The sequence below is a fragment of the Coregonus clupeaformis genome, chromosome 8 (assembly GCF_020615455.1).
Source record: "Coregonus clupeaformis isolate EN_2021a chromosome 8, ASM2061545v1, whole genome shotgun sequence".
Classification (NCBI taxonomy): domain Eukaryota; kingdom Metazoa; phylum Chordata; class Actinopteri; order Salmoniformes; family Salmonidae; genus Coregonus; species Coregonus clupeaformis.
This window is the reverse complement of record NC_059199.1, coordinates 36,712,337-36,737,009: the sequence shown is the minus strand read 5'-3', so window position 1 is coordinate 36,737,009 and position 24,673 is coordinate 36,712,337. Positions and strand designations below refer to the sequence as shown.

Sequence of the window (24,673 nt, the reverse complement as noted above, 5' to 3'; positions counted from 1 at the left end):
AGAGAGAGAGAGAGAGAGAGAGAGAGAGAGAGAGAGAGAGAGAGAGAGAGAGAGAGAGAGAGAGAGAGAGAGAGAGAGAGAGAGAGAGAGAGAGAGAGAGAGAGAGAGAGAGAGAGAGAGAGAGAGAGAGAGAGAGTTACAGGCTGAGGCCGGGTCAGGAGGTGGTAGAAACTAGTCACCCGTCTTAGAGCCATCTCATATACCTTCACATAAGTATGAAACGTTACCTTATTTCCTCTGTGATGAGATTACCTACCGACAGTCTAATCTACTACCTATTTACAGGTATCTTACCTACAATCTAACCTACAGAGTTAAACATGAACCCTGGTTCAATCAGCATGTGACTGTCAGATTGATCTTCAGCTTGTTGGCTACATGGCAGGTCAGCTCTCCTAATTTATTTATTTAAAGTCGGCTACCTACCTGGCAAGTCTCCTAAATTTAGAATTTTTCATTAAATGTATGACACATTATTTATGTGAAGGTGAGAGAGAGAGAGAGAGAGAGAGAGAGAGAGGCTGTGGGCTGGAAGGGTAGATCAGATTTCAGCCATCCCCTCTTCTTCCAGAGGTTAACTCCTTTTCTCTCTCTGTCTATCCCCCTCTCTCTCTCCCCCTCTACACCCCCTCTCTCTCCCCCTCTACCCCCTCTCTCTCTACACCTCTACCCCCTCTCTCTCTACCCCTCTACCCCCTCTCTCTACCCCTCTACCCCCTCTCTCTACCCCCTCTCTCTCTCCCCCTCTACCCCCTCTCTCTCTACCCCTCTACCCCCCTCTCTCTCTCTACCCACTCTCTCTCTACCCCTCTAGCCCCTCTCTCTACCCCTCTACCCCCTCTCTCTCTCTACCCCCTCTACCCCCTCTCCCTCTACCCTCTACCCCCCTCTCTCTACCCCCTCTCTCTCTTCCCTCTACCCCCTCTCTCTCTACCCCTCTACCCCCTCCCTCCCTCCCTCCCTCCCTCCCATTCCTCTCTTCGCCCCTCTCCCCCTCCCTCTCCCTCTCTCTCTCTCCCACCCTCTCTCCCTCTGATAGAAGGACAAAAATAGAACTCCATTTCCCCAGAGCGTGTGTTTAATCAATCAGAATATCAATAGGATTTGACAATGCTGTTTGTTCTGCTACACAGAGCATGGTGTGTATGTGTGTGTGTGTTTGTGTGTGTGTGCATGTTGTAGGGAGATAAACAGGCAGAAGATACAGTAGAGAAACTAATGACAATACTATAGACACATTAACAGCTGCTTATGGTTTAATGTCTCACAATAATGTTGTTACACTGTTATGGATGTTTTATTACCCAACTGCATTTTTTTTCTTTGCTGATTTGTCTAATTGTGGTTGATCCAGTTTTGTTGATGTTGTGACTGTGTTTCTGTTCCCACAGGTGGAAGAGGCTCTGAGTGAAGCAGATTTTCAGTTGAAGCTGGACCTTCACTTCACAGACAACGAGGAACAGTACGTTACACACTCGGTTACATATTTTATTTGACCTTTCTCCACATCTCTATGTCTCTCATCCTATCCCCCCTCCCTCCCATCTCTCGCTCCCTCCCTCCTCAGTTTTGAGAGGTCCTCAGTTAGTAGTGCTGAGGTCCAGGTCCTAATGATGTCCTGCCAGTGAAAAGCCTCTGGCTCTAATAGACTGACAGACTGCATAGTCAGGAAAAAACACTAGTCAATTTAAAACACTACTTTACCACGTCTCTGTGCGGACATGTGTGTGCACAAATGTTGTATGAGTGTGTCTCTTTGTGTGTGTGCGTGTGTGCATTTGTCTGTCTATGTGTGTGTAAAGGATGAGTTACTGTTGGATCTGCATATTTGGATCTGTCACTCCAAGTGTGACCTCTGGGTGTTTGTGCTGTTGCAGCTCAATAGCTCAATAGGTACTGTGGGCCACATATAGATGGTTTGTAATGTCTCCTGGATGGCTCATTAAACATCCCATTTGGAGCCCTTACAACTTCTCAGACTTTGCTACTATTTGGAGTCACCCAGTGTTAGTGTGTGTAGAATATGACCAAATTCAAGTTTCAACTTTATTGCCCCAGAGGGAAATTAGCTTTTTTAAATTTGCTATTGTCCTAGCTGGATAATAACAGTTAAATAACCCATAACATTATGTCCTTTAAACAGGTAATAGCTTGCAATTTTGCGCGATGCATTTTAAACTGGCATTGACTGTCCTTGGCACACTACATTAACTGTATGATGCTGTAACTGTATAATGTTCTGACATTACCTGTCTCTGTTGTTGTCCTCAGGCTGGGTTAGATACTAACTGTGTTGTCTCTAGGTTAGGGGACATCGTGACAGTCCCAGTGATCAGCAGTAGAACCCTGGGTCTCCACTTCCACCCCAGGAGAGGTCTCCACCACCATGTACCTGTGATGTTTGACTACTTCCACCTGTCCGTCATCTCTGTCTCCGTTCACGCATCCTTGGTGGGCTTACATCAACCACTCATCAGGTAATACTGTGTGTGTTTGTGTGTGTGTGTGCATGTCTGTGCAAACATGCACGTGTGTGTGTGCATGTGTGTGTGTGTGTGTGTGTGTGTGTGTGTACGTGTGTGTGTGTGTGTGTGACTCTGCTTAGCTACTTTACCACCAACATGTCAAACTGATGATCACTACTTAGCTGTCACACCACGTAACTCCTCTCCTTAGAATGGGTTTAGTTTGGCAACCTGCTCTGAGAGTGCATCCACTGGCCTGCTACTTGAATAAATAGTTTTCCTAACACTTAGGTGATAAATCCAGCTGCCAATATCTTAACGTGAATGTTCAGACACTATTACCCTGATTAACCATTACTCTGAGCGCTCTATTGATTACATAAGGACTAACTGCTCTTCTCTCTCGCTCTCTTTCTGTCCCCCCCTCGCTCTCCCCCCCCCCTCTCCATAGTTTTGCCCGTACAGGGAAGGGTTCCTGGTTGGGGAAGGGCTCTCCAGAGAACGGTACTGACCCATCAGCCATGGGGGTGTCCATGGAGAACCTGATGTTCGGGGCTGGATACTGCAAACCTGTCTTCACAGAGGTACAGTTAAAATCAAGTACATTGTAAGTGCATGATTACAAGGTGTCTCAATACACTTTACAGAGGACATTAATTAATTAACACAAACAAGCCTAGTCCTTGACATTAAAGGATTCTAAAAGGGCAATCTGAATCTGGGAAAGCAGCTCACATAGTTCACACACAAAATGACAGAACCAGGAGACAGAACATCTTAATCAAAGCTCTCTCTCTCTCTCTCTCTCTCTCTCTCTCTCTCTCTCTCTCTCTCTCTCTCTCTCTCTCTCTCTCTCTCTCTCTCTCTCTCTCTCTCTCTCTCTCTCTCTCTCTCTCTCTCTCTCTCTCTCTCTCTCTCTCTCTCGCTCTCTCTCTCTCTCTCTCTCTCTCTCTCTCTCTCTCTCTCTCTCTCTCGCTCTCTCTCTCTCTCTCTCTCTCTCTCTCTCTCTCTCTCTCTCTCTCTCTCTCTCTCTCTCTCTCTCTCTCTCTCTCTCTCTCTCTCTCTCTCTCTCTCTCTCTCTCTCAATTCAATTCAATTCAATAGACTTTATTGACATGGCAAGTAAAATTACTTACATTGTCAAAGTATACATATAACAAAAATGGTGGGACCAACAGCAATAATAATAGTAGTAGTGGAAATGGGATTACCATTAACAGCAACTACAACAACAATATTAATGAGAATAACAATACATTAAAGCAATAGTAGTCGACCAATCTCAACATGACTGAGAAGACACATTACATGCTATGAAAGCCAAAACAAAACAGGAAATATTATTGACATTACATTACACTTTTCACTGGCTGTCCCTCAGGTTGTGGCAGGAGGACACATATTTGGCTGGCAAAATTGCACATTTTGGCTTTTCACCCAATAAATATTAGATTTTTTCTTCCTCTTTTATAGTTTCAAATTCTTTGTACTGAATGATAATTTTGGGAAAGAAAGATTCTCTTAGGTCTGAGTATTTGTCACAGTGTAATAGGAAATGCAGCTCTGTCTCTACCTCTCCCCCGGGGCAGAGTGAGCACAGCCTGTCCTCTCTGGGCAGCCAGGTTTGCCTGTGACGACCGGTCTCTATAGCCAGACTGTGCTCACTGAGTATGTACCTAGTCAGTGTTTTTCTCAGTTTTCTATCAGTCACAGTGGTCAGATAGTCTGCCACCATGTACTGTCTGTTTAGAGCCAAATAGCATTGAAGTTTACTTTGATTTTTTGTGGTGTCTTTCCAATAGGTGATATATTTTTCTTTTTGCTTTGTGATGATTTGGTTGGGCCAGATTTTCTGAGTGCTGTCCTGAGGCTCTATGAGGTTGGTTTTGGTTAGTGAACTGAGCCTCAGAACCAGCTGGCTGAGGGGACTCTTCTCTTGTTTCATCTCTTGACATAGTAGAGCTGTGTGATGGAATGTTTGGGGTCACTTGTTTTTAGATGGTTGTAAAATTTGATGGCTCTTTTTTCTATTCGAATAAGGAGGGGGTATTGGCCCAATTCTGCTCTACATGCGTTATTTTGAGTTTTTCTTTGCACTTGCAATACAGTCTTGCAAAACTCTGCATGCAGTATTTCGATTGGATGTTTGTCCCATTTGGTAAATTCAGTATTAGAGACGGACCCCATACTTCGCTGCCATATAGAGCAATTGGTTCTATAACTGATTGGAACATTTTGAGCCAGATTCTAATTGGAATTTCGATTTTAATATTCCTTTTAATGGCATATAATGCTCTTCTTGCTTTGTCTCTCAGCTCATTCACAGCCATGTGAAAGCTACCTGTGTTGCTGATATTTAGTCCTAGATATGTGTAATTTTTGGTGTGTTCTAATAGAACTGTGTCCAAATAGAATTTATATTTGTCATCCTGATTTCCGGGCCTTTTTTGGAATATCATTATATTCATTTTTTTTAGATTAACGGTCAGGGCCCAGGTCTGACAGAATTTGTGCAGATGATCTAGATGCTGCTGTAACCCCTCCTTAGTGGGAGACAGTAGCACCAGGTCATCTGCGTACAGCAGACACTTGATTTCAGTGTTGTGTAGGGTGAGACCAGGTGCTGCCAATTCTTCTAATGTTTTTGCCAATTCGTTAATGTAGATGTTAAATAGTGTTGGACTTATTGGGCAGCCCTGTTTCACTCCACGTCCCTGAGAGAAGAAGTCTGTTTGCTTGTTGCCGATTTTAATCGCACATTTGTTTTTAGTGTACATTGATTTAATAACATCATATGTTTTCCCTCCAATACCACTTTCTATTGTGGAAACATCACCTCTGCACCATGTTTCCTGTAGTACTACAATATCAACAACATCAATTTCTTTAAGGAAGTCTGGGTTTCTGCTCTTTAGCCCTTCTCTCTCTCTCTCTCTCTCTCTCTCTCTCTCTCTCTCTCTCTCTCTCTCTCTCTCTCTCTCTCTCTCTCTCTCTCTCTCTCTCTCTCTCTCTCTCTCTCTCTCTCTCTCTCTCTCTCTCTCTCTCTCTCTCTCTCTCTCTCTCTCTCTCTCTCTCTCTCTCTCTCTCTCTGTCTCTCTCTCTCTCACTCTCACACTTTCGCTCTCTCTCTCTCACACTTTCTTTCTCTCTCGCTCTCACACTTTCTCTCACTCGCTCTCTCTTTCTCTTTCTTTCTCTCTCTCTCTCACACTTCTCTCTCTCTCTCTCTCTCTCTCTCTCTCTCTCTCTCTCTCTCTCTCTCTCTCTCTCTCTCTCTCTCTCAATTTCAATTTATGGGGCTTTATTGGCATGGGAAACATTTGTTTACATTGCCAAAGCAAGTGAAATAGATAATAAACAAAAGTGAAATAAACAATAAAAATTAACAGTAAACATTACACTCACAAAAGTTCAAAAATAATAAAGACATTTCAAATGTCATATTATGTATATATACAGTGTTATAATGATGTGCAAATAGTTAAAGTACAAAAAGGAAAATAAATAAACCATTCAAAAAGATATAGGTTGTATTTACAATGGTGTTTGTACTTCACTGGTTGCCCTTTTCTTGTGGCAACAGGTCACAAATCTTGCTGCTGTGATTGCACACTGTGGTATTTCACCCAATAGATATGGGAGTTTATCCAAAATGGATTTGTTTTCGAATTCTTTGTGGTTCTGTGTAATCTGAGGGAAGTATGTGTCTCTAATATGGTCATACATTTGGGAAGTGCAGCTCAGTTTTCACCTCATTTTGTGGGCAGTATGCACATAGCCTGTCTTCTCTTGAGAGCCAGGTCTGCCTACGGCGGCCTTTCTCAATAGCAAGGCTATGCTCACTGAGTCTGTACATAGTCAAAGATTTCCTTAATTCTGGGTCAGTCACAGTGGTCAGGTATTCTGCCACTGTGTACTCTCTGTTTAGGGCCAAATATCATTCTAGTTTGCTCTGTTTCTTTGTAAATTCTTTCCAATGTGTCAAGTAATTATCTTTTTGTTTTCTCATGATTTGGTTGGGTCTAATTGTGTTGCTGTCCTGGGGCTCTGTGTGGTCTGTTTGTGTTTGTGAACAGAGCCCCAGGACCAGCTTGCTTAGGGGACTCTTCTCCAGGTTAATCTCTCTGTAGGTGATGGCTTTGTTATGGAAGATTAGGGAATCGCTTCCTTTTAGGTGGTTGTAGAATTTAACGGCTCTTTTCTGGATTTTGATAATTAGCGGGTATCAGCCTAATTCTGCTCTGCATGCATTATTTGGTGTTTTACGTTATACACTGAGGATATTCTTGCAGAATTCTGCATGCAGAGTCTCAATTTGGTGTTTGTCCCATTTTGTGAATTATTGGTTGGTGAGCGGACCCCAGACCTCACAACCATAAAGGGCAATGGGTTCTATAACTGATTCAAGTATTTTTAGCCAGATCCTAATTGGTATGTCGAATTTTATGTTCCTTTTGATGGCATAGAAGGCCCTTCTTGCCATGTCTCTCAGATCATTCACAGCTTTGTGGAAGTTACCTGTGGCGCTGATGTTTAGGCCGAGGTATGTATAGTTGTTTGTGTGCTCTAGGGCAACAGTGTCTAGATGGAATTTGTATTTGTGGTCCTGGCAACTGGACCTTTTTTGGAACACCATTCTTTTTGTCTTACTGAGATTTACTCTCAGGGCCCAGGTCTGACAGAATCTGTGCAGAAGATCTAGGTGCTGCTGTAGGCCCTCCTTGGTTTTTTTATTTGTATTTTTTATTTCACCTTTATTTAACCAGGTAAGCCAGTTGAGAACAAGTTCTCATTTACAACTGCGACCTGGCCAAGATAAAGCAAAGCAGTGCGATAAAAAACAACAACACAGAGTTACATATGGTGTAAAACGAAACATAAAGTCAAAAATACAACAGAAAATATATATACAGTGTGTTCAAATGTAGCAAGTTATGGAGGTAAGGCAATAAATAGGCCATAGTACAAAATAATTACAATTAGTATTAACACTGGAATGATAGATGTGCAAGAGATGATGTGCAAATAGAGATACTGGGGTGCAAATGACCAAAATAAATAACAATATGGGGATGAGGAAGTTGGGTGGGCTAATTTCAGATGGGCTGTGTACAGGTGCAGTGATCGGTAAGGTGCTCTGACAACTGATGCTTAAAGTTAGTGGGGGAGATAAGAGTCTCCAGCTTCAGAGATTTTTGCAATTCGTTCCAGTCATTGGCAGCAGAGAACTGGAAGGAATGGCGGCCAAAGGAGGTGTTGGCTTTGGGGATGACCAGTGAGATATACCTGCTGTTGGGGACAGAAGCACCAGATCATCAGCAAACAGTAGACATTTGACTTCAGATTCTAGTAGGGTGAGGCCGGGTGCTGTAGACTGTTTTAGTGCCCTCACCAATTCGTTGATATATATGTTGAAGAGGGTGGGGCTTAAGCTGCATCCCTGTCTCACCCCACGGCCCTGTGGAAAGAAATGTGTGTGTTTTTTACCCATTTTTACAGCACACTTGTTGTTTGTGTACATGGATTTTATAATGTCATATGTCTTTCTCCCAACACCACTTTCCATGAATTTGTATCATGCCAAATTCACTTAAAAGCTTTTTTGAAATTAACAAAGCATGAGAAGACTTTGCCTTTGTTTTGGTTTGTTTGTTTGTCAATTAGGGTGTGCAGGGTGAATACGTGGTCTGTCGTATGGTAATTTGGTAAAAAGCCAATTTCACATTAGCTCAGTACATTGTTTTCACTGAGGAAATGTACGAGTATGCTGTTAATGATAATGCAGAGGATTTCCCCAAGGTTGCTGTTGGAGTCAAATTTGTCTCCACTTTTGTAGATTGGGATGATCAGTCCTTGGTTCCAAATATTGGGTAAGATGCCAGAGCTAAGGATGATGTTGAAGAGTTTAAGTATAGCCAATTGGAATTTGTGGTCTGTATATTTTATCATTTCATTGAGGATAATGTCAACACCACAGGCCTTTTTGGGTTGGAGGGTTTGTATTTTGTCCTGTAGTTCATTCAGTGTAATGGGAGAATCCAGTGGGTTCTGGTAGTCTTTAATAGTTGATTCTAAGATTTGTATTTGATCATGGATATGTTTTTGCTGTTTGTTCTTTGTTTTAGGGCCAAAAAGATTGGAGAAGTGGTTCATCCATACATCTCCGTTTTGGATAGATAACTCTTCTTGTTTGTTTAGTGTTTTCCAATTTTCCCATAAGTGGTTAGAGTCTATGGATTCTTCAATTACATTGAGCTGATATCTGATGTGCTCGGGAGCGTATTTCTGTATTGTTTTAGTGATTCACTATAGTGAAGGCGTAGGCTCAGGTTTTCTGGGTCTCTATGTTTTTGGTTGGATAGGTTTCTCAATTTCTTTCTTAGGTTTTTGCATTCTTCATCAAACCATTTGTCATTGTTGTTAATTTTCTTCGGTTTTCAGTTTGACATTTTTTGATTTGATAGGGAAGCTGAGAGGTCAAATATATTGTTTGGATTTTCTACTGCCAAGTTTACACCTTCACTAGTACAGTGAAACGTTTTGTCCAGGAAATTGTCTAGAAGGGATTGAATTTGTTGTCGCCTAATTGTTTTTTTGGTAGATTTCAACACTACTTTCCTTCCATCTATAGCATTTCTTTATATTATTCAGTTCCTTTGGCTTTGATGGCTCATGATTGAGCATAGCTCTGTTCAAGTAGAGTGTGATTTTGCTGTGATCTGATAGGGGTGTCAGTGGACTGACTGTGAACTCTTTAAGACACTCTGGGTTGAGGTCAGTGATAAAGTAGTCTACAGTACTACTGCCAAGACTTGAGCTATATGTGTACCTACCGTAGGAATCCCCTCGAAGCCTACCATTGACTATGTACATGCCCAGCGTCCGAAAGAGCAGCATGGGTTGTGACCCGTTTTTGTTGGTTATGTTGTCGTAGTTGTGTCTAGGGGGGCATATGGGGGAGGGAATGCTGTCAACTCCAGCTAGGTGTTTATTTATATATATATATATATATATATATATATATATATTTTTTTTTTTAGGGGGTAGATCAGCTTTAATATTTCAGATAGATTGTAACTTCCATCAATGTAATTGTCTGCATAACTTCCAATCCCCCATATGTTTTTTTTCTCGCAAATATATATATATATATATATATACAGTGGGGAGAACAAGTATTTGATACACTGCCGATTTTGCAGGTTTTCCTACTTACAAAGCCTGTAGAGGTCTGTAATTTTTATCATAGCTACATTTCAACTGTGAGAGACGGAATCTAAAACAAAAATCCAGAAAATCACATTGTATGATTTTTAAGTAATTAATTTGCATTTTATTGCATGACGTAAGTATTTGATCACCTACCAACCAGTAAGAATTCCGGCTCTCACAGACCTGTTAGTTTTTCTTTAAGAAGCCCTCCTGTTCTCCACTCATTACCTGTATTAACTGCACCTGTTTGAACTCGTTACCTGTATAAAAGACACCTGTCCACACACTCAATCAAACATACTCTATCCTCTCCACAATGGCCAAGACCAGAGAGCTGTGTAAGGACATCAGGGATAAAATTATAGACCTGCACAAGGCTGGGATGGGCTACAGGACAATAGGCAAGCAGCTTGGTGAGAAGGCAACAACTGTTGGCGCAAATATTAGAAAATGGAAGAAGTTCAAGATGACGGTCAATCACCCTCTGTCTGGGGCTCCATGCAAGATCTCACCTCGTGGGGCATCAATGATCATGAGGAAGGTGAGGGATCAGCCCAGAACTACACGGCAGGACCTGGTCAATGACCTGAAGAGAGCTGGGACCACAGTCTCAAAGAAAACCAATAGTAACACACTACGCCGCCATGGATTAAAATCCTGCAGCGCACGCAAGGTCCCCCTGCTCAATGCAGCGCATGTCCAGGCCCGTCTGAAGTTTGCCAATGACCATCTGGATGATCCAGAGGAGGAATGGGAGAAGGTCATGTGGTCTGATGAGACAAAAATAGAGGTTTTTGGTCTAAACTCCACTCGCCATGTTTGGAGGAAGAAGAAAGATGAGTACAACCCCAAGAACACCATCCCAACCGTGAAGCATGGAGGTGGAAACATCATTCTTTGGGGATGCTTTTCTGCAAAGGGGAAAGAATGACTGCACCGTATTGAGGGGAGGATGGATGGGGCCATGTATCGCAAGATCTTGGCCAACAACCTCCTTCCCTCAGTAAGAGCATTGAAGATGGGTCGTGGCTGGGTCTTCCAGCATGACAACGACCCGAAACACACAGCCAGGGCAACTAAGGAGTGGCTCCGTAGAAGCATCTCAAAGGTCCTGGAGTGGCCTAGCCAGTCTCCAGACCTGAACCCAATAGAACATCTTTGAGGGAGCTGAAAGTCCGTATTGCCCAGCGACAGCCCCGAAACCTGAAGGATCTGGAGAAGGTCTGTATGGAGGAGTGGGCCAAAATCCCTGCTGCAGTGTGTGCAAACCTAGTCAAGACCTACAGGAAACGTATGATCTCTGTAATTGCAAACAAAGGTTTCTGTACCAAATATTAAGTTCTGCTTTTCTGATGTGTCAAATACTTATGTCATGCAATAAAATGCAAATTAATTACTTAAAAATCATACAATGTGATTTTCTGGATTTTTGTTTTAGATTCTGTCTCTCACAGTTGAAGTGTACCTATGATAAAAATTACAGACCTCTACATGCTTTGTAAGTAGGAAAACCTGCAAAATCGGCAGTGTATCAAATACTTGTTCTCCCCACTGTATATACATTGAGGGAAAAAAGTATTTGATCCCCTGCTGATTTTGTATGTTTGCCCACTGACAAAGAAATGATCAGTCTATAATTTTAATGGTAGGTTTATTTGAACAGTGAGAGACAGAATAACAACAAAAAAATCCTGAAAAACACATGACAAAAATGTTATAAATTGATTTGCATTTTAATGAGGGAAATAAGTATTTGACCCCTCTGCAAAACATGACTTAATACTTGGTGGCAAAACACTTGTTGTCAATCACAGAGGTCAGACGTTTCTTGTAGTTGGCCACCAGGTTTGCACACATCTCAGGAGGGATTTTGTCCCACTCCTCTTTGCAGATCTTCTCCAAGTCATTAAGGTTTTGAGGCTGATGTTTGGCAACTCGAACCTTCAGCTCCCTCCTCAGATTTTCTATGGGATTAAGGTCTGGAGACTGGCTAGGCCACTCCAGGACCTTAATGTGCTTCTTCTTGAGCCTCTCCTTTGTTGCCTTGGCCGTGTGTTTTGGGTCATTGTCATGCTGGAATACCCATCCACGACCCATTTTCAATGCCCTGGCTGAGGGAAGGAGGTTCTCACCCAAGATTTGATGGTACATGGCCCCGTCCATCGTCCCTTTGATGCGATGAAGTTGTCCTGTCTCCTTAGCAGAGAAAACACTCCCAAAGCATAATGTTTCCACCTCCATGTTTGACGGTGGGGATGGTGTTCTTGGGGTCATAGGCCGCATTCCTCCTCCTCCAAACACGGCGAGTTGAGTTGATGCCAAAGAGCTCCATTTTGGTCTCATCTGACCACAACACTTTCACCCAGTTCTCCTCTGAATCATTCAGATGTTCATTGGCAAACTTCAGACGGGCATGTATATGTGCTTTCTTGAGCAGGGGACCTTGCGGGCGCTGCAAGATTTCAGTCCTTCACGGCGTAGTGTGTTACCAATTGTTTTCTTTTTCCCTCACTGTATATATACATATATACATATACATATACACATGCATACACACACATACACACACATATACAGTGGGGGAAAAAAGTATTTAGTCAGCCACCAATTGTGCAAGTTCTCCCACTTAAAAAGATGAGAGAGGCCTGTAATTTTCATCATAGGTACATGTCAACTATGACAGACAAAATGAGGAAATAAAATCCAGAAAATCACATTGTAGGATTTTTAATGAATTTATTTGCAAATTATGGTGGAAAATAAGTATTTGGTCAATAACAAAAGTTTCTCAATACTTTGTTATATACCCTTTGTTGGCAATGACACAGGTCAAACGTTTTCTGTAAGTCTTCACAAGGTTTTCACACACTGTTGCTGGTTTTTTGGCCCATTCCTCCATGCAGATCTCCTCTAGAGCAGTGATGTTTTGGGGCTGTCGCTGGGCAACACGACTTTCAACTCCCTCCAAAGATTTTCTATGGGGTTGAGATCTGGAGACTGTTTAGGCCACTCCAGGACCTTGAAATGCTTCTTACGAAGCCACTCCTTCGTTGCCCAGGTGGTGTGTTTGGGATCATTGTCATGCTGAAAGACCCAGCCACGTTTCATCTTCAATGCCCTTGCTGATGGAAGGAGGTTTTCACTCAAAATCTCACGATACATGGCCCCATTCATTCTTTCCTTTACACGGATCAGTCGTCCTGGTCCCTTTGCAGAAAAACAGCCCCAAAGCATGATGTTTCCACCCCCATGCTTCACAGTAGGTATGGTGTTCTTTGGATGCAACTCAGCATTCTTTGTCCTCCAAACACGACGAGTTGAGTTTTTACCAAAAAGTTCTATTTTGGTTTCATCTGACCATATGACATTCTCCCAATCCTCTTCTGGATCATCCAAATGCACTCTAGCAAACTTCAGACGGGCCTGGACATGTACTGGCTTAAGCAGGGGGACACATCTGGCACTGCAGGATTTGAGTCCCTGGCGGCGTAGTGTGTTACTGATGGTAGGCTTTGTTACTTTGGTCCCAGCTCTCTGCAGGTCATTCACTAGGTCCCCCCGTGTGGTTCTGGGATTTTTGCTCACCGTTCTTGTGATCATTTTGACCCCACGGGGTGAGACCTTGCATGGAGCCCCAGATCGAGGGAGATTATCAGTGGTCTTGTATGTCTTCCATTTCCTAATAATTGCTCCCACAGTTGATTTCTTCAAACCAAGCTGCTTACCTATTGCAGATTCAATCTTCCCAGCCTGGTGCAGGTCTACAATTTTGTTTCTGGTGTCCTTTGACAGCTCTTTGGTCTTGGCTATAGTGGAGTTTGGAGTATGACTGTTTGAGGTTGTGGACAGGTGTCTTTTATACTGATAACAAGTTCAAACAGGTGCCATTAATACAGGTAACGAGTGGAGGACAGAGGAGCCTCTTAAAGAAGAAGTTACAGGTCTGTGAGAGCCAGAAATCTTGCTTGTTTGTAGGTGACCAAATACTTATTTTCCACCATAATTTGCAAATAAATTCATAAAAAATCCTACAATGTGATTTTCTGGATTTTATTTCCTCATTTTGTCTGTCATAGTTGACGTGTACCTATGATGAAAATTACAGGCCTCTCTCATCTTTTTAAGTGGGAGAACTTGCACAATTGGTGGCTGACTAAATACTTTTTTCCCCCACTGTACATACATACACACACACACATATCCTTTTGAAAATTATATTTCCCTTCATTAGTTTCCAACCTAACCACCCCTTCCCCAATTGGAGTAAACTAGTGAACAACAATGCTTAGGGCTCTACTTCCAGCCCATACATACTTATGGACACTGTCAAATTCTACAATAATTATATTTTGTTTGTTTTTACTCCTGAACTTCCTCTGATCATTGTCCATCTGGTTTGCTTCTATATGCTATATTTTTCTAACTGTGCTCAATCACAAAAGCTCTCAACCTATAACCTATATGCTTATTATGGACACAGTATGCTTTACAGTAGTTATCTTGTTGTTATTAGCTGTTGTTATTAGTCCCATCCTGCAGCTCCATTCAACACCTCCCATCTATCTCTTAACACCATCCATATTGGATTTCTATTTGCCATATATTTTTCAACTGTACTGTGATGTTTTACAAAAGTTCTGAACCTTTCTATTCTCATTGTTTCTACAGATCGTAATTTGAAAATAATCATTTTCGCTAAAAGTATTATTATATTATTGATCGATTGACTATGACTTTTCAGATCACCCAGTAGTGCTATCTGCAGGGTTAGCTTCAGGTAAATATTGCAATCCTTTAGCCATTCCTGGACCTGTGTCCAAAAACAAGCTACAAATGGACAGTACCAAAACAAATGATCTAATGATTCTGTCTCTTTGCAGGAAAATCTGCATAGCTGGGAAGATTGTATCCCCCATATAAATAACATTCTATTGGTAGCAAGAATTTTATATAATAATTTAAATTGAAAAATTGTACGTTTTGAATCCGGCATCGTTTTGCGTATCAATTCATAAACACTATGCCATGGAATCGGTACGTCATAAATCTCTTCCCAACTATTTTGCAATCTATATGGGACGGCTGTCAATCCTTTGGTCCTTAAATGAAACTGGTATACTTTTTTATTTATCACAATTTAACCAATTATATTATTTAATGCAAGGCCGATAGACAAGTTCCTTACTTTTTCCCCCTTCCACTTTCCTTTTCCATTTTTGCGGTAAGGCTGCAATTATTTGGTTGTAATTTTGGTTAGAGCAGACATTTCCATATGTTTTTGTTAGCTGCTTGTGCGACATAACTCCACCAGTCCTACCGATAATATCATTTACGATTATACATTTTTAAAACATTTTTATCAATTAGTATATTTGAGTTTAAACACAAAATGTGTTGCATTATTTGTTCTGTCGTTTCTGGAGGATTAAATTGAAATTGCAACCAACTTTCTATGGCTTGTTTTAGAAATAGTGATATTTGTGAGATTATTTCCTTTTCAAATAACTTAAAGTGAGAGGTTGTAATCTGAATAAAGGGAAAGAGGCTATTCTTGAACATTGGGTGAGACAATCTTACTAATTTGCTAGACAACCAGTTCGGATATAACTTTTGTATGACTGAATCTTTTAGTGATAGGTCTAATGCTTTAATATTTATTAATTTCTGTCCTCCGAATTCATATTCATTATATAAATAGGCCCGTTTAATTTTGTCTGGCTTGCCGTTCCAAATAAAATGGAATATTTTTTTCTCATATAATTTAAGAAACTGTTCGCTAGACGTAGGCAAGACCATAAGCAAATAGGTAAACTGGGATACTACTAAAGAGTTAATCAGGGTGATTTTTCCACATATTGACAGGTATTTACCTTTCCATGGTAGCAAGAACTTATCTATTTTTGCTAACTTTCTATTCAAATGTATTGGAGTGAGATCATGTATTTCATTTGGGATATGTATTCCGAGTATATCCACATCACCATCAGACCATTTTATTGGTAAACTACATGGTAATGTAAAAATTGTATTTTTTAGTGATCCAATATGTAATATAGTACATTTATCATAATTTGGTTGTAATCCAGAGAGGTTAGAAAATGTATCTAGATCCTCTATGAGGCTGTGGAGGGATTCAAGTTGTGGATTTAAAAGAAAACATGAATCATCAGCGTACAATGACACCTTTGTTTTTAAGCCCTGGATTTCTAATCCCTTGATATTATTGTTGGATCTGATTTTAATAGCTAACATCTCGATGGCCATAATAAATAGATATGCCGATAGTGGACAACCTTGTTTTACTCCTCTTGACAGTTTAAAACTTTCAGAGAAATAGCCATTATTTACTATTTTACACCTAGGGTTACTATACATGATTTTAACCCAATTTATAAGAGATTGTCCAAAATTGAAATGCTCCAGGCATTTATATATAAACCCCAGTCGTACTTTATCAAATGCCTTTTCGAAGTCTGCTATGAATAGTAGGCCTGGTTTCCCAGATTTTTCATAGTGTTCTATTGTTTCCAGTACTTGCCTTATATTATCTCCAATGTATTGTCCATGTAAAAAACCTGTCTGATTAGAATGAGTAATGTCTGACAATACCTTTTTAATTCTAATCGCTATACATTTTGCTATAATTTTTGCATCACAACACTGAAGTGTAAGGGGCCTCCAATTTTTTAAATGGACTGGATCTTTATATTTTCCACTTGTATCCTGTTTCAGTAATAATGAAATCAGACCTTCTTCTTGAGTGTCTGATAATCTAGTTAGGTGTTTGTCCCCATGTGTGCTGAGGGTGTCAGGTTCTTGTCCTGTTCTGGCATTTAGGTCGCCACAGACTAGTACATGTCCCTAGGCCTGGAAATGGTTGATCTCCCCTTAAGGATGGAGAAAATGTCATTGTTAAAATATGGGGATTCTATTGGGGGGATATAGGTAGCACACATGAGGACATTTTTCTCTGTTGAGATAATTTCCTCATTAATTTCTAGCCAGATGTAACATGTTCCTGTTTTGACTAATTTCATAGAGTGGGTTAGGTCTGCTCTATACCAAATTAGTATACCCCCTGAGTCTCTTCGCTGTTTCACACCTGGTAGTTTGGTGGATTGGACTACCAGCTGTCTGTAACCTAGAGGGCAACCAGTGGGTCCGTCTCCCTTATACCATGTTTCTTGTAGGATGACAATGTCTGTATTTCTAATTTCTTTGAAGAAGTCTGGGTTCCTGCTCTTTAGGCCAAAGGCAGATGACCTCAGACCTTGTATATTCCAGGATGAGATTCTAAAAGCTTTGTGTTCCATAGTGTCTTGTGTTGTTTTTGTGTGGTTTAGGCCCGGACCATCGCACTAGGTGTGAGCAGAGCATGTTGAGCATCTGATACATACCTCTTAGGTCGCATGATGGTGCTTGGGCGGGTGTAATAGTGGGGGTTGGGCCTGTTGCTCTGCTCACGGCCTGGGCATATGTCCTGCTGTCATGTTGAGGTCCTTGCCGCAGGGGCGGGGGGCATGGGGTGGGCAGAAGGGGCATATGTCTGATATGGGGGGGCCTATATAGAGTGTGGCCAGGTTTACATTGCCAAAGCAAGTGAAATAGATAATAAACAAAAGTGAAATAAACAATAAAAAATTAACAGTGAACATTACACTCACAAAAGTTCCAAAAGAATAAAGACATTTCAAGTGTCATATTATGTCTATATACAGTGTTGTAATGATGTGCAAATAGTTAAAGTACAAAAGGGAAAATAAATAAACATAAGAGAGTTACAGTAGTTTCTCCTACAGACACCAGGCTACAGTAGCTCAGCGTGTCTAATTGTCCTGCCAGCCTCGGCCTGCGTCCCAAATGGCACCCTATTCCCTTCAAAATGCACTACTTTTGACCACTGTCTTGGGCTCTGGTCAAAAGTAGAGCATTATATAGGGAAGAAGGTGCTATTTGGGACGCAGCCTCAGTGTCCTGCGAGGCTGGTCTGGCCATGTAGGTTAGTGAGACAATAATAGGAAGTAGTGTGGTGTAGCACAGTACTCACAGTACTCATCATGTGGGCCCATGTGGGGAACTAAAACAGGCTCTAATACTTCCAGAGGGACCTGACTGATGGCCTTACGATAGTGGAGGGAGAGAGAGAGAGTTTTAACTATTTGCACGTCATTACAAAACAGGTCATCAGTCAGGTCCCTCTGGAAGTATTAGAGACAGTTTTAGTTCCCCACATGGGCCCACATGATGAGTACTGTGAGTACTGTGCTACACCACACTTCTTCCTATTATTGTCTCACTAACCTACATGGCCAGACCAGCCTCGCAGGACACTGAGGCTGCGTCCCAAATAGCACCTTCTATAGGGTGCCATTTGGGATGCAGGCAGAGGCTGGCAGGACACTGAGACACGCTGAGCTACTGTAGCCTGGTGTCTGTAGGAGAAACTACTGGAACTCTCTGCAGTAATAATGGTGTAATAAGGGTTCTCATCTGCCTCTGGAGTAGAAGGCTAAGACAAATAGTGGACACTAGTGATGTTTTCTACGGGTGTAAAGGCTCATTTAGTGGTGTGAGAGCTGGATACATCAACCGCAGACACCACTCATGTGTGTGTGTGTGTTTGAGGTGTGTGTGTGTGTTTGTATGAGGTGTGTGAGAGGTGTGTGTGGGTGATAACTATATGGTTGTGTACATCAAGCAGAGCAGCTATTTTTCATTAGATCATTACGATGTGTCATATCCAGCGTAGGTCATTTCCTGTATGGTAGGAGGCTACTGTGATTGGAAAACCTGTTGGTCACACAAACATGTGCCTCATACACCCCGACCCAGCCTTCGGCCCTGTGGACAGACGTCACAGACTAAGCAGTAAATCTTAATGAGAGCTGGGCTTGTCCCCCCGTCCCCTCCTCTCCGTTTGGCCCCCTTGTTCCTTGGTTACATACACACACACACACACCAGGCTCGGCCCCCCTGTTCCTGGGTTTTACTCAGCGCCTCCAACAGGGAGCTTTAATAAGCACTGCATCTAGCCAGGCGGGAGGGCGGTGTTTGATCCCTGTAATGAGTTCTCTTCCAACCGCATGTAGCTTACATGTACCTGCATGTGAAATGTGTACAGAGCACAGTGTATGTGTATGTGTGTGTGCGTGTGTGTGTGTATGTGTGTGTGCGTGTGCGTGTGTCTGTGTGTGTGTGTATGTGTGTGCGTGCGTGTGTGTATGTGTGCGGGTGCGTGTGTGCGTGTGTATGTGCGTGTGCATGAATGTGTGTGTGTGTATGTGTGTGTGCATGTGTGTGTGTGTATGTGTGTGTGCATGTGTGTGTGTGTATGTGTGTGTGTGTGTATGTGTGTATGTGTGTGTGTGTGTATGTGTGTGTGCATGTGTGTATGTGTGTGTGTGTGTGTATGTGTGTATGTGTATGTGTGTGTGTGTGTGTGTGTGTGCGCGTGTGTGTGTGTGTGTGAGCCATCCCTCTCTCCTCTCTTCCACACCTTATTTATTTAAGGCTTTCTACCTGGAGGGTATAACCACATTTTCAGCTCTTTCACTGCTGTAGCTTTTCCACACTAACCAAGCTGCTCTTTTCTTTTTGTATTCATTATTAAGAGTGCCGTTATTGCACAATCTGGACACGTGTCGTTGGAAAATTCCATTGGTATCAGCTGAATTATAGGGGTGCTGCCTCTCTTGTGGTGAGCAGAAAATGGATGTTGCCTTTCTTTCTCTATTTAGACCTTTCACATTTCCTCTCTGGTATAAAAATGTGTATCTCAGAAATATCAGTGGCGATAAAAATACATTTTCTGAGAGCTCCTATTATGAGTGAAATACTCATCTTGGACCCTCGTGGGGTGGTTGAGAATGTCAAGTAGCAATGCAAGAGGATAGGCAGGATATCTTCAAATAATACTGAAAGCACGCAGTCTTTCAGAGAGAGAGAGATCTGTCCTGCTATTTTTACCAGCCTGTCTGTCTGACAAGCTGCTGGCTTGTAAAGTGATGTATAGAAATATAATTACTAGATCAGGAATTCCCATTCATTTTAGTGTTCTGTAATTCTTAGTTCTATTTCTATCAGAGCAGATGGACCCCCTGTGACTATGTATCCCACGGTGCACTGCAGCAGCCATCAGATCCGGTATGTCACCTGGGTACTCAGCCCTGTGTTCCTGTAGCAGACTGTCAGCTTCGCATGAGGCTGCTGCTGACAATGGGACGTAAGAAGACTGTAATACAGTATCCAAAGAAGAAGAAATGTACTGTATTTACACAAAGAGTGCCTCGGACCCTCTTGCTTGGTAAGCTACTCTTGCACCCCAAGTCCCCTAGTGGATAGACTTCCTCTCTGGGTGGAACGCAACGACGACGTGGAGTGAAGTGCGCGCTGCTCCAAGAAATCTGACTCCGCCCATGCACACGCTCAGACGTCGATCGACGGAGTGAAGTGTGTAGAGACTCAGACTACAAGTTGGGTAGAGGTTGAACAGAACACATCTCATCCATTGTCAGTTAAGAAAAAACGTTTTTTCTTAGTGGGGGAGGGAGATAATAACTGCGTTCATAGTGAAAGAAATAGCTATTTTTCTTTGCCTCTGTAGTTGCTTCAAGTCCCAACCCCCATATCCCAGCATGCCTCTATAAAGGTAAAATGAATTATGAAAGTAAACATACAGGTGTTCCTTCCTGGTTGTGGAGGATCCAGCAGTATTATCTGTTATTACAGAGCAGAGTACAGCAATGATGATAGGGCCCTGCGCTTTACTGTCCCCAGGTAAATTATAGTAGGCCTACACACTCACATACACCAGAATTACATGCCTTTAAAACTAACACACATACACAGGCATTATCCACACATATACCAGCATTACATGCATTTAAAACAAACTGCCAAAACAGCCAGAATAGCCAGCCAGTCACAAGAAGATGGACCCAACCCAGGGAACTGTGACAGGGGCCAGGGGCCAGGAGAGTCCCAAAGGGCTGGGGCCTGTGTGTGTTGGGACTGGGATGGGGTCAGAGGTGAACTTTCCCAGTCTGACCTGGCCCTGCCTTGTCTCTAAAAAGATGACAGCCGGCGTCTGACCCGACTTGTGTTTTTTGGGTCCTTGACTAGAATAACTCCTTTCACAATCTTACTCTTTACCTGGATATGTAGTAGCTGGGCTTTGTAGCTCCCATTGGTTGCAGAAGAGACCAGAACTGGTACTGTAGGTTACAGGCCTGTACAGAGAATAAGATGAATGTGATCGTCCAGTGAAAGTACTGTGAGTTTGTGGTTAGAGAGACACCTGCTGGGGAGAAATAAGAATTACTACTCATAAATACTTTCAATCAATCAATCAATCACATTTTATTTATAAAGCCCTTTTTACATCAGCAGATGTCACAAAGTGCTATACAGAAAACCAGCCTAAAACCCCAAACAATGCAGATGTAGAAGCACGGTGGCTAGGAAAAACTCCCTAGAAAGGCAGAAACCAAGGAAGAAACCTAGAGAGGAACCAGGCTCTGAGGGGTGGCCAGTCCCCTTCTGGCTGTGCCGGGTGGAGATTATAACAGTACATGGCCATTAAGACCAGATTTTTCTCCAAGATGTTCAAACTTTCATAGATAACCAGCAGGGTCAAATAATAATCACAGTGGTTGTAGAGGTTGCAACAGGTCAGTACATCAGGAGTAAATGTCACTTGGCTTTTCATAGCCGGGCATTTAGAGGTTGAAATAGCAGGTGCGGTAGAGCAAGAGAGTTGAAAACAGCAGGTCTGGGACAAGGTAGCAAGTCTTGTGAACAGGTCAGTGTTCCATAGCCGCAGGCAGAAGAGTTGAAACTGGAGCAGCAGCACGACCAGGTGGACAGGGGACAGCAAGGAGTCATCAGGTCAGGTAGTCCTGAGGCATGGTCCTAGGGCTCAGGTCCTCCGGGATGGGAGGGAGAGAGGGAGAGAGAGAGAATTAGAGGGAGCATACTTAAATTCACACAGGACACCGGCTAAGACAGGAGAATAACACCAGATATAACAGACTGACCCTAGCCCCCCGGCACATAGACTATTGCAGCATAGATACTGGAGGCTGAGACAGGGGGGGGGGGGTTGGGAGACACTGTGGCCCCGTCCGACGATACCCCCGGTATGGCCAACTACAGTAACATCATTGGGGGACAGATTGGCTAAGCTTTTGATCCATTACCTTCCCAGTCTTAGAAATATTGTATGAAACATCACCAGTGATCGTTACTGATGTCTGGGCAGTTTGTGGTTACTGGGTAGTGTGGGGTTAGTTAGTTCCTGTCCACAGGACATGTTAAAGGTCATACAACACCTGTAGGGTCATGTCTTCTACATCTTCCAGTTCCACGTCCACATCCATGTGTTTTACTACCGGGTAACAAGCTATGTTTAGGAGCTGCTTGTGTCCAAAATATTATTTTATTCTCCGGTAGTTACTAAGACTTTACACATTGGTGTTAACTCACTAAACAAGGTCCTAAACAAGGTCCTGTTCCAGACCAAGGTCAATTACAAGGGAGTTCATTGGTTCCTACTGCGTAGGCCGTAAAGTCTCAGTATGTGAACTTGGCCGTCATTAAAGCAGCTCGTTATCTTTTGATCTAGATGGAGTAACCAACGTTTTCTTCTCTTCCCTGTCTCTCTTCTTCCTTGTCTCTTCCCCTGTCTCTCCCCTCTCTCTCTCCTCTCCCCTGTCTCTCCCCTCTCTCTCTCCTCTCCCCTGTCTCTCCCCTCTGTCTCTCCTCTCTCCCCTGTCTCTCCCCTCTCTCTCCTCTCTCCCCTGTCTCTCCCCTGTCTCTCCCCTCTCTCTCCTCTCTCCCCTGTCTCTCCCCTCTCTCTCTCCTCTCTCGCCTGTCTCTCCCCTCTCTCTCTCCTCTCTCGCCTGTCTCTCCCCTCTCTCTCTCCTCTCTCCCCTGTCTCTCCCCTCTCTCACTCCTCTCTCGCCTGTCTCTCCTCTCTCTCTCTCCTCTCTCCCCTGTCTCTCCCCTCTCTCTCTCCTCTCTCCCCTGTCTCTCTCCTCTCTCCCGTCTCTCCCGTCTCCCCTTTCCCGTGTCTCTCCCCTCTTCCATGTGTCTATCCTCTCTCTACTCTTCCTCTCCTTCTTCCCTCTCCCCTCTCCTATCTTCTTCCTTCCTCTCCCTTCCCTCCTGTCTCTCCCCAGGGTAGTTTCTACGTCCCTAGTGAGAACTGTCTTCAGCGAGCTCACACGTGGCATCGTAGACTCTGTCGCCTCCTACTGGTGGTACACCGAGGCGTACGCTCCTACTACACCACTCTGATGAAGGAGATACCACAACTGGACCAGGTGGACATAGGTGAGGCAACAACATGTTACAATAGCATTTCCTCAATATTTAGCTATGTCTATGTGGCAATCAATCAAGTCAATTATTTCATTGTTCAAAATAATGTATAATACTGAGTAGACTTGAGCTATGCCATAGTAATCTCTTTCTCTTGTCTTTCTCTCCACAGAGGAGCTACCTGTGGAAGAAACACTAAATCAGCTCACAATAGAATTACAGGTAGGTGGTGTACGAGACATACACTACTGCTAAAAACCAAGATCAAGATCAACATTTTATATTAGCTATACTTTCTTTCCTCTCCAATGTTCTACTAGTATTTCCATAATAATATAATATGCCATTTAGCAGACGCTTTTATCCAAAGCGACTTACAGTCATGCGTGCATACATTTTTACGTATGGGTGGTCCTGGGGATCGAACCCACTACCCTGGCGTTACAAGCGCCATGCTCTACCAATTGAGCTACAATTCCATTATTAATTTATTTACTTGAACAACATACAGGTAACTGCCAAAATAAAGGAAACACCAACATAAAGTGTCTTAATAGGGCGTTGGGCCACCATGAGCCAGAACAGCTTCAATGCACCTTGGCATAGATTCTACAAGTGTCTGAAACTCTATTGGTGTTATGTTGATGGTGGTGGAAAACACTGTCTCAGGCGCCACTCCAGAATCTCCCATAAGTGATCAATTGAGTTGAGATCTGGTGACTGAGACGGCCATGGCATATTTACATAATTTTCATGCTCATCAAACCATTTAGTGACCACTCATGGATTGGGGCATATCCATGGTAGCCAAAATAATGGCCTTCCCAGCATTGACCCATGACCCTAAGCATGATGGAATGTTAATTGCTTAATTAACTCAGGAACCACACCTGTGTGGAAGCACATGCTTTCAATATACTTTGTATCCCTCATTTACTCAAGAGTTACCATTATTCTGGCAGTTACATGTACTTTTACTATATATCTAAGATACTAGTGGCATCTGGATAAAGTCATTGAGCATATAAAGAGATACTATCTGTATCCACTCTCTTCTCCTCCTCTAGCTGCAGGGGGGACATGAGAAGGTAGCAGAACAGATCAGTAGAGACCTGACCCAGCTCTGCTCCCAGCTGTCGGCTCTGTGGACCCGCTTCCTGGAGGCTGCCGTACCCAACACACACATCCTGTCCCACCTGGCCCAGGAACACCACACACTCAGGGTGAGTCCTAACCCCTGACCTCAATCCTCTGACCTCCTCAGGAACATCACACACCCCCATACAGTCTATCTTATATATTATGAAGTATGTAACACTAGAAGACGAGGTCTTGAACACTCCAAAGCCCACTATTCTAAATAGGTTTTGTGTGTGTCAGATTGCGTAAGGGTATTACAGCCAGGTAAAATACACCAGCTGATGATTAGTCCCTATAGACCTCAATACCTTGAATAGACATTATATCTGAGTATCCCAAATGTAATTTGCATTTAATCATTGGAATGATTAATATTAATGTAAGACTATTCCCACCCCTCTCCTTAGTGTTGCTAGCAGGTCTCCAGGCTCTTGGTTCTCACAGTGTTAGTTTCATCTCTCCTGTCAGTCAGTCAGTCTGTCAGTCAGTCAGTCAGTCAGTCAGTCAGTCAGTCAGTCAGTCAGTCAGTCTGTCTG

The 24,673-nt window shown here is 42.8% G+C and overlaps 1 protein-coding gene across 1 annotated transcript in view; it reads left to right on the top strand.

Annotated features, from left to right (window-relative positions):
* LOC121571953 (protein FAM135B-like) overlaps window positions 1-24,673 on the top strand; it is a 59,951-nt gene that overhangs the window by 21,593 nt on the left and 13,685 nt on the right. Inside the window, exons 5-10 of the mRNA XM_041883757.1 lie at window positions 1,392-1,462; window positions 2,304-2,477; window positions 2,917-3,049; window positions 22,856-23,009; window positions 23,170-23,219; window positions 24,065-24,220. Of these exons, the coding sequence (XP_041739691.1) occupies window positions 1,392-1,462; window positions 2,304-2,477; window positions 2,917-3,049; window positions 22,856-23,009; window positions 23,170-23,219; window positions 24,065-24,220 (738 nt within the window). The remainder of the gene's footprint in view (window positions 1-1,391; window positions 1,463-2,303; window positions 2,478-2,916; window positions 3,050-22,855; window positions 23,010-23,169; window positions 23,220-24,064; window positions 24,221-24,673) is intronic.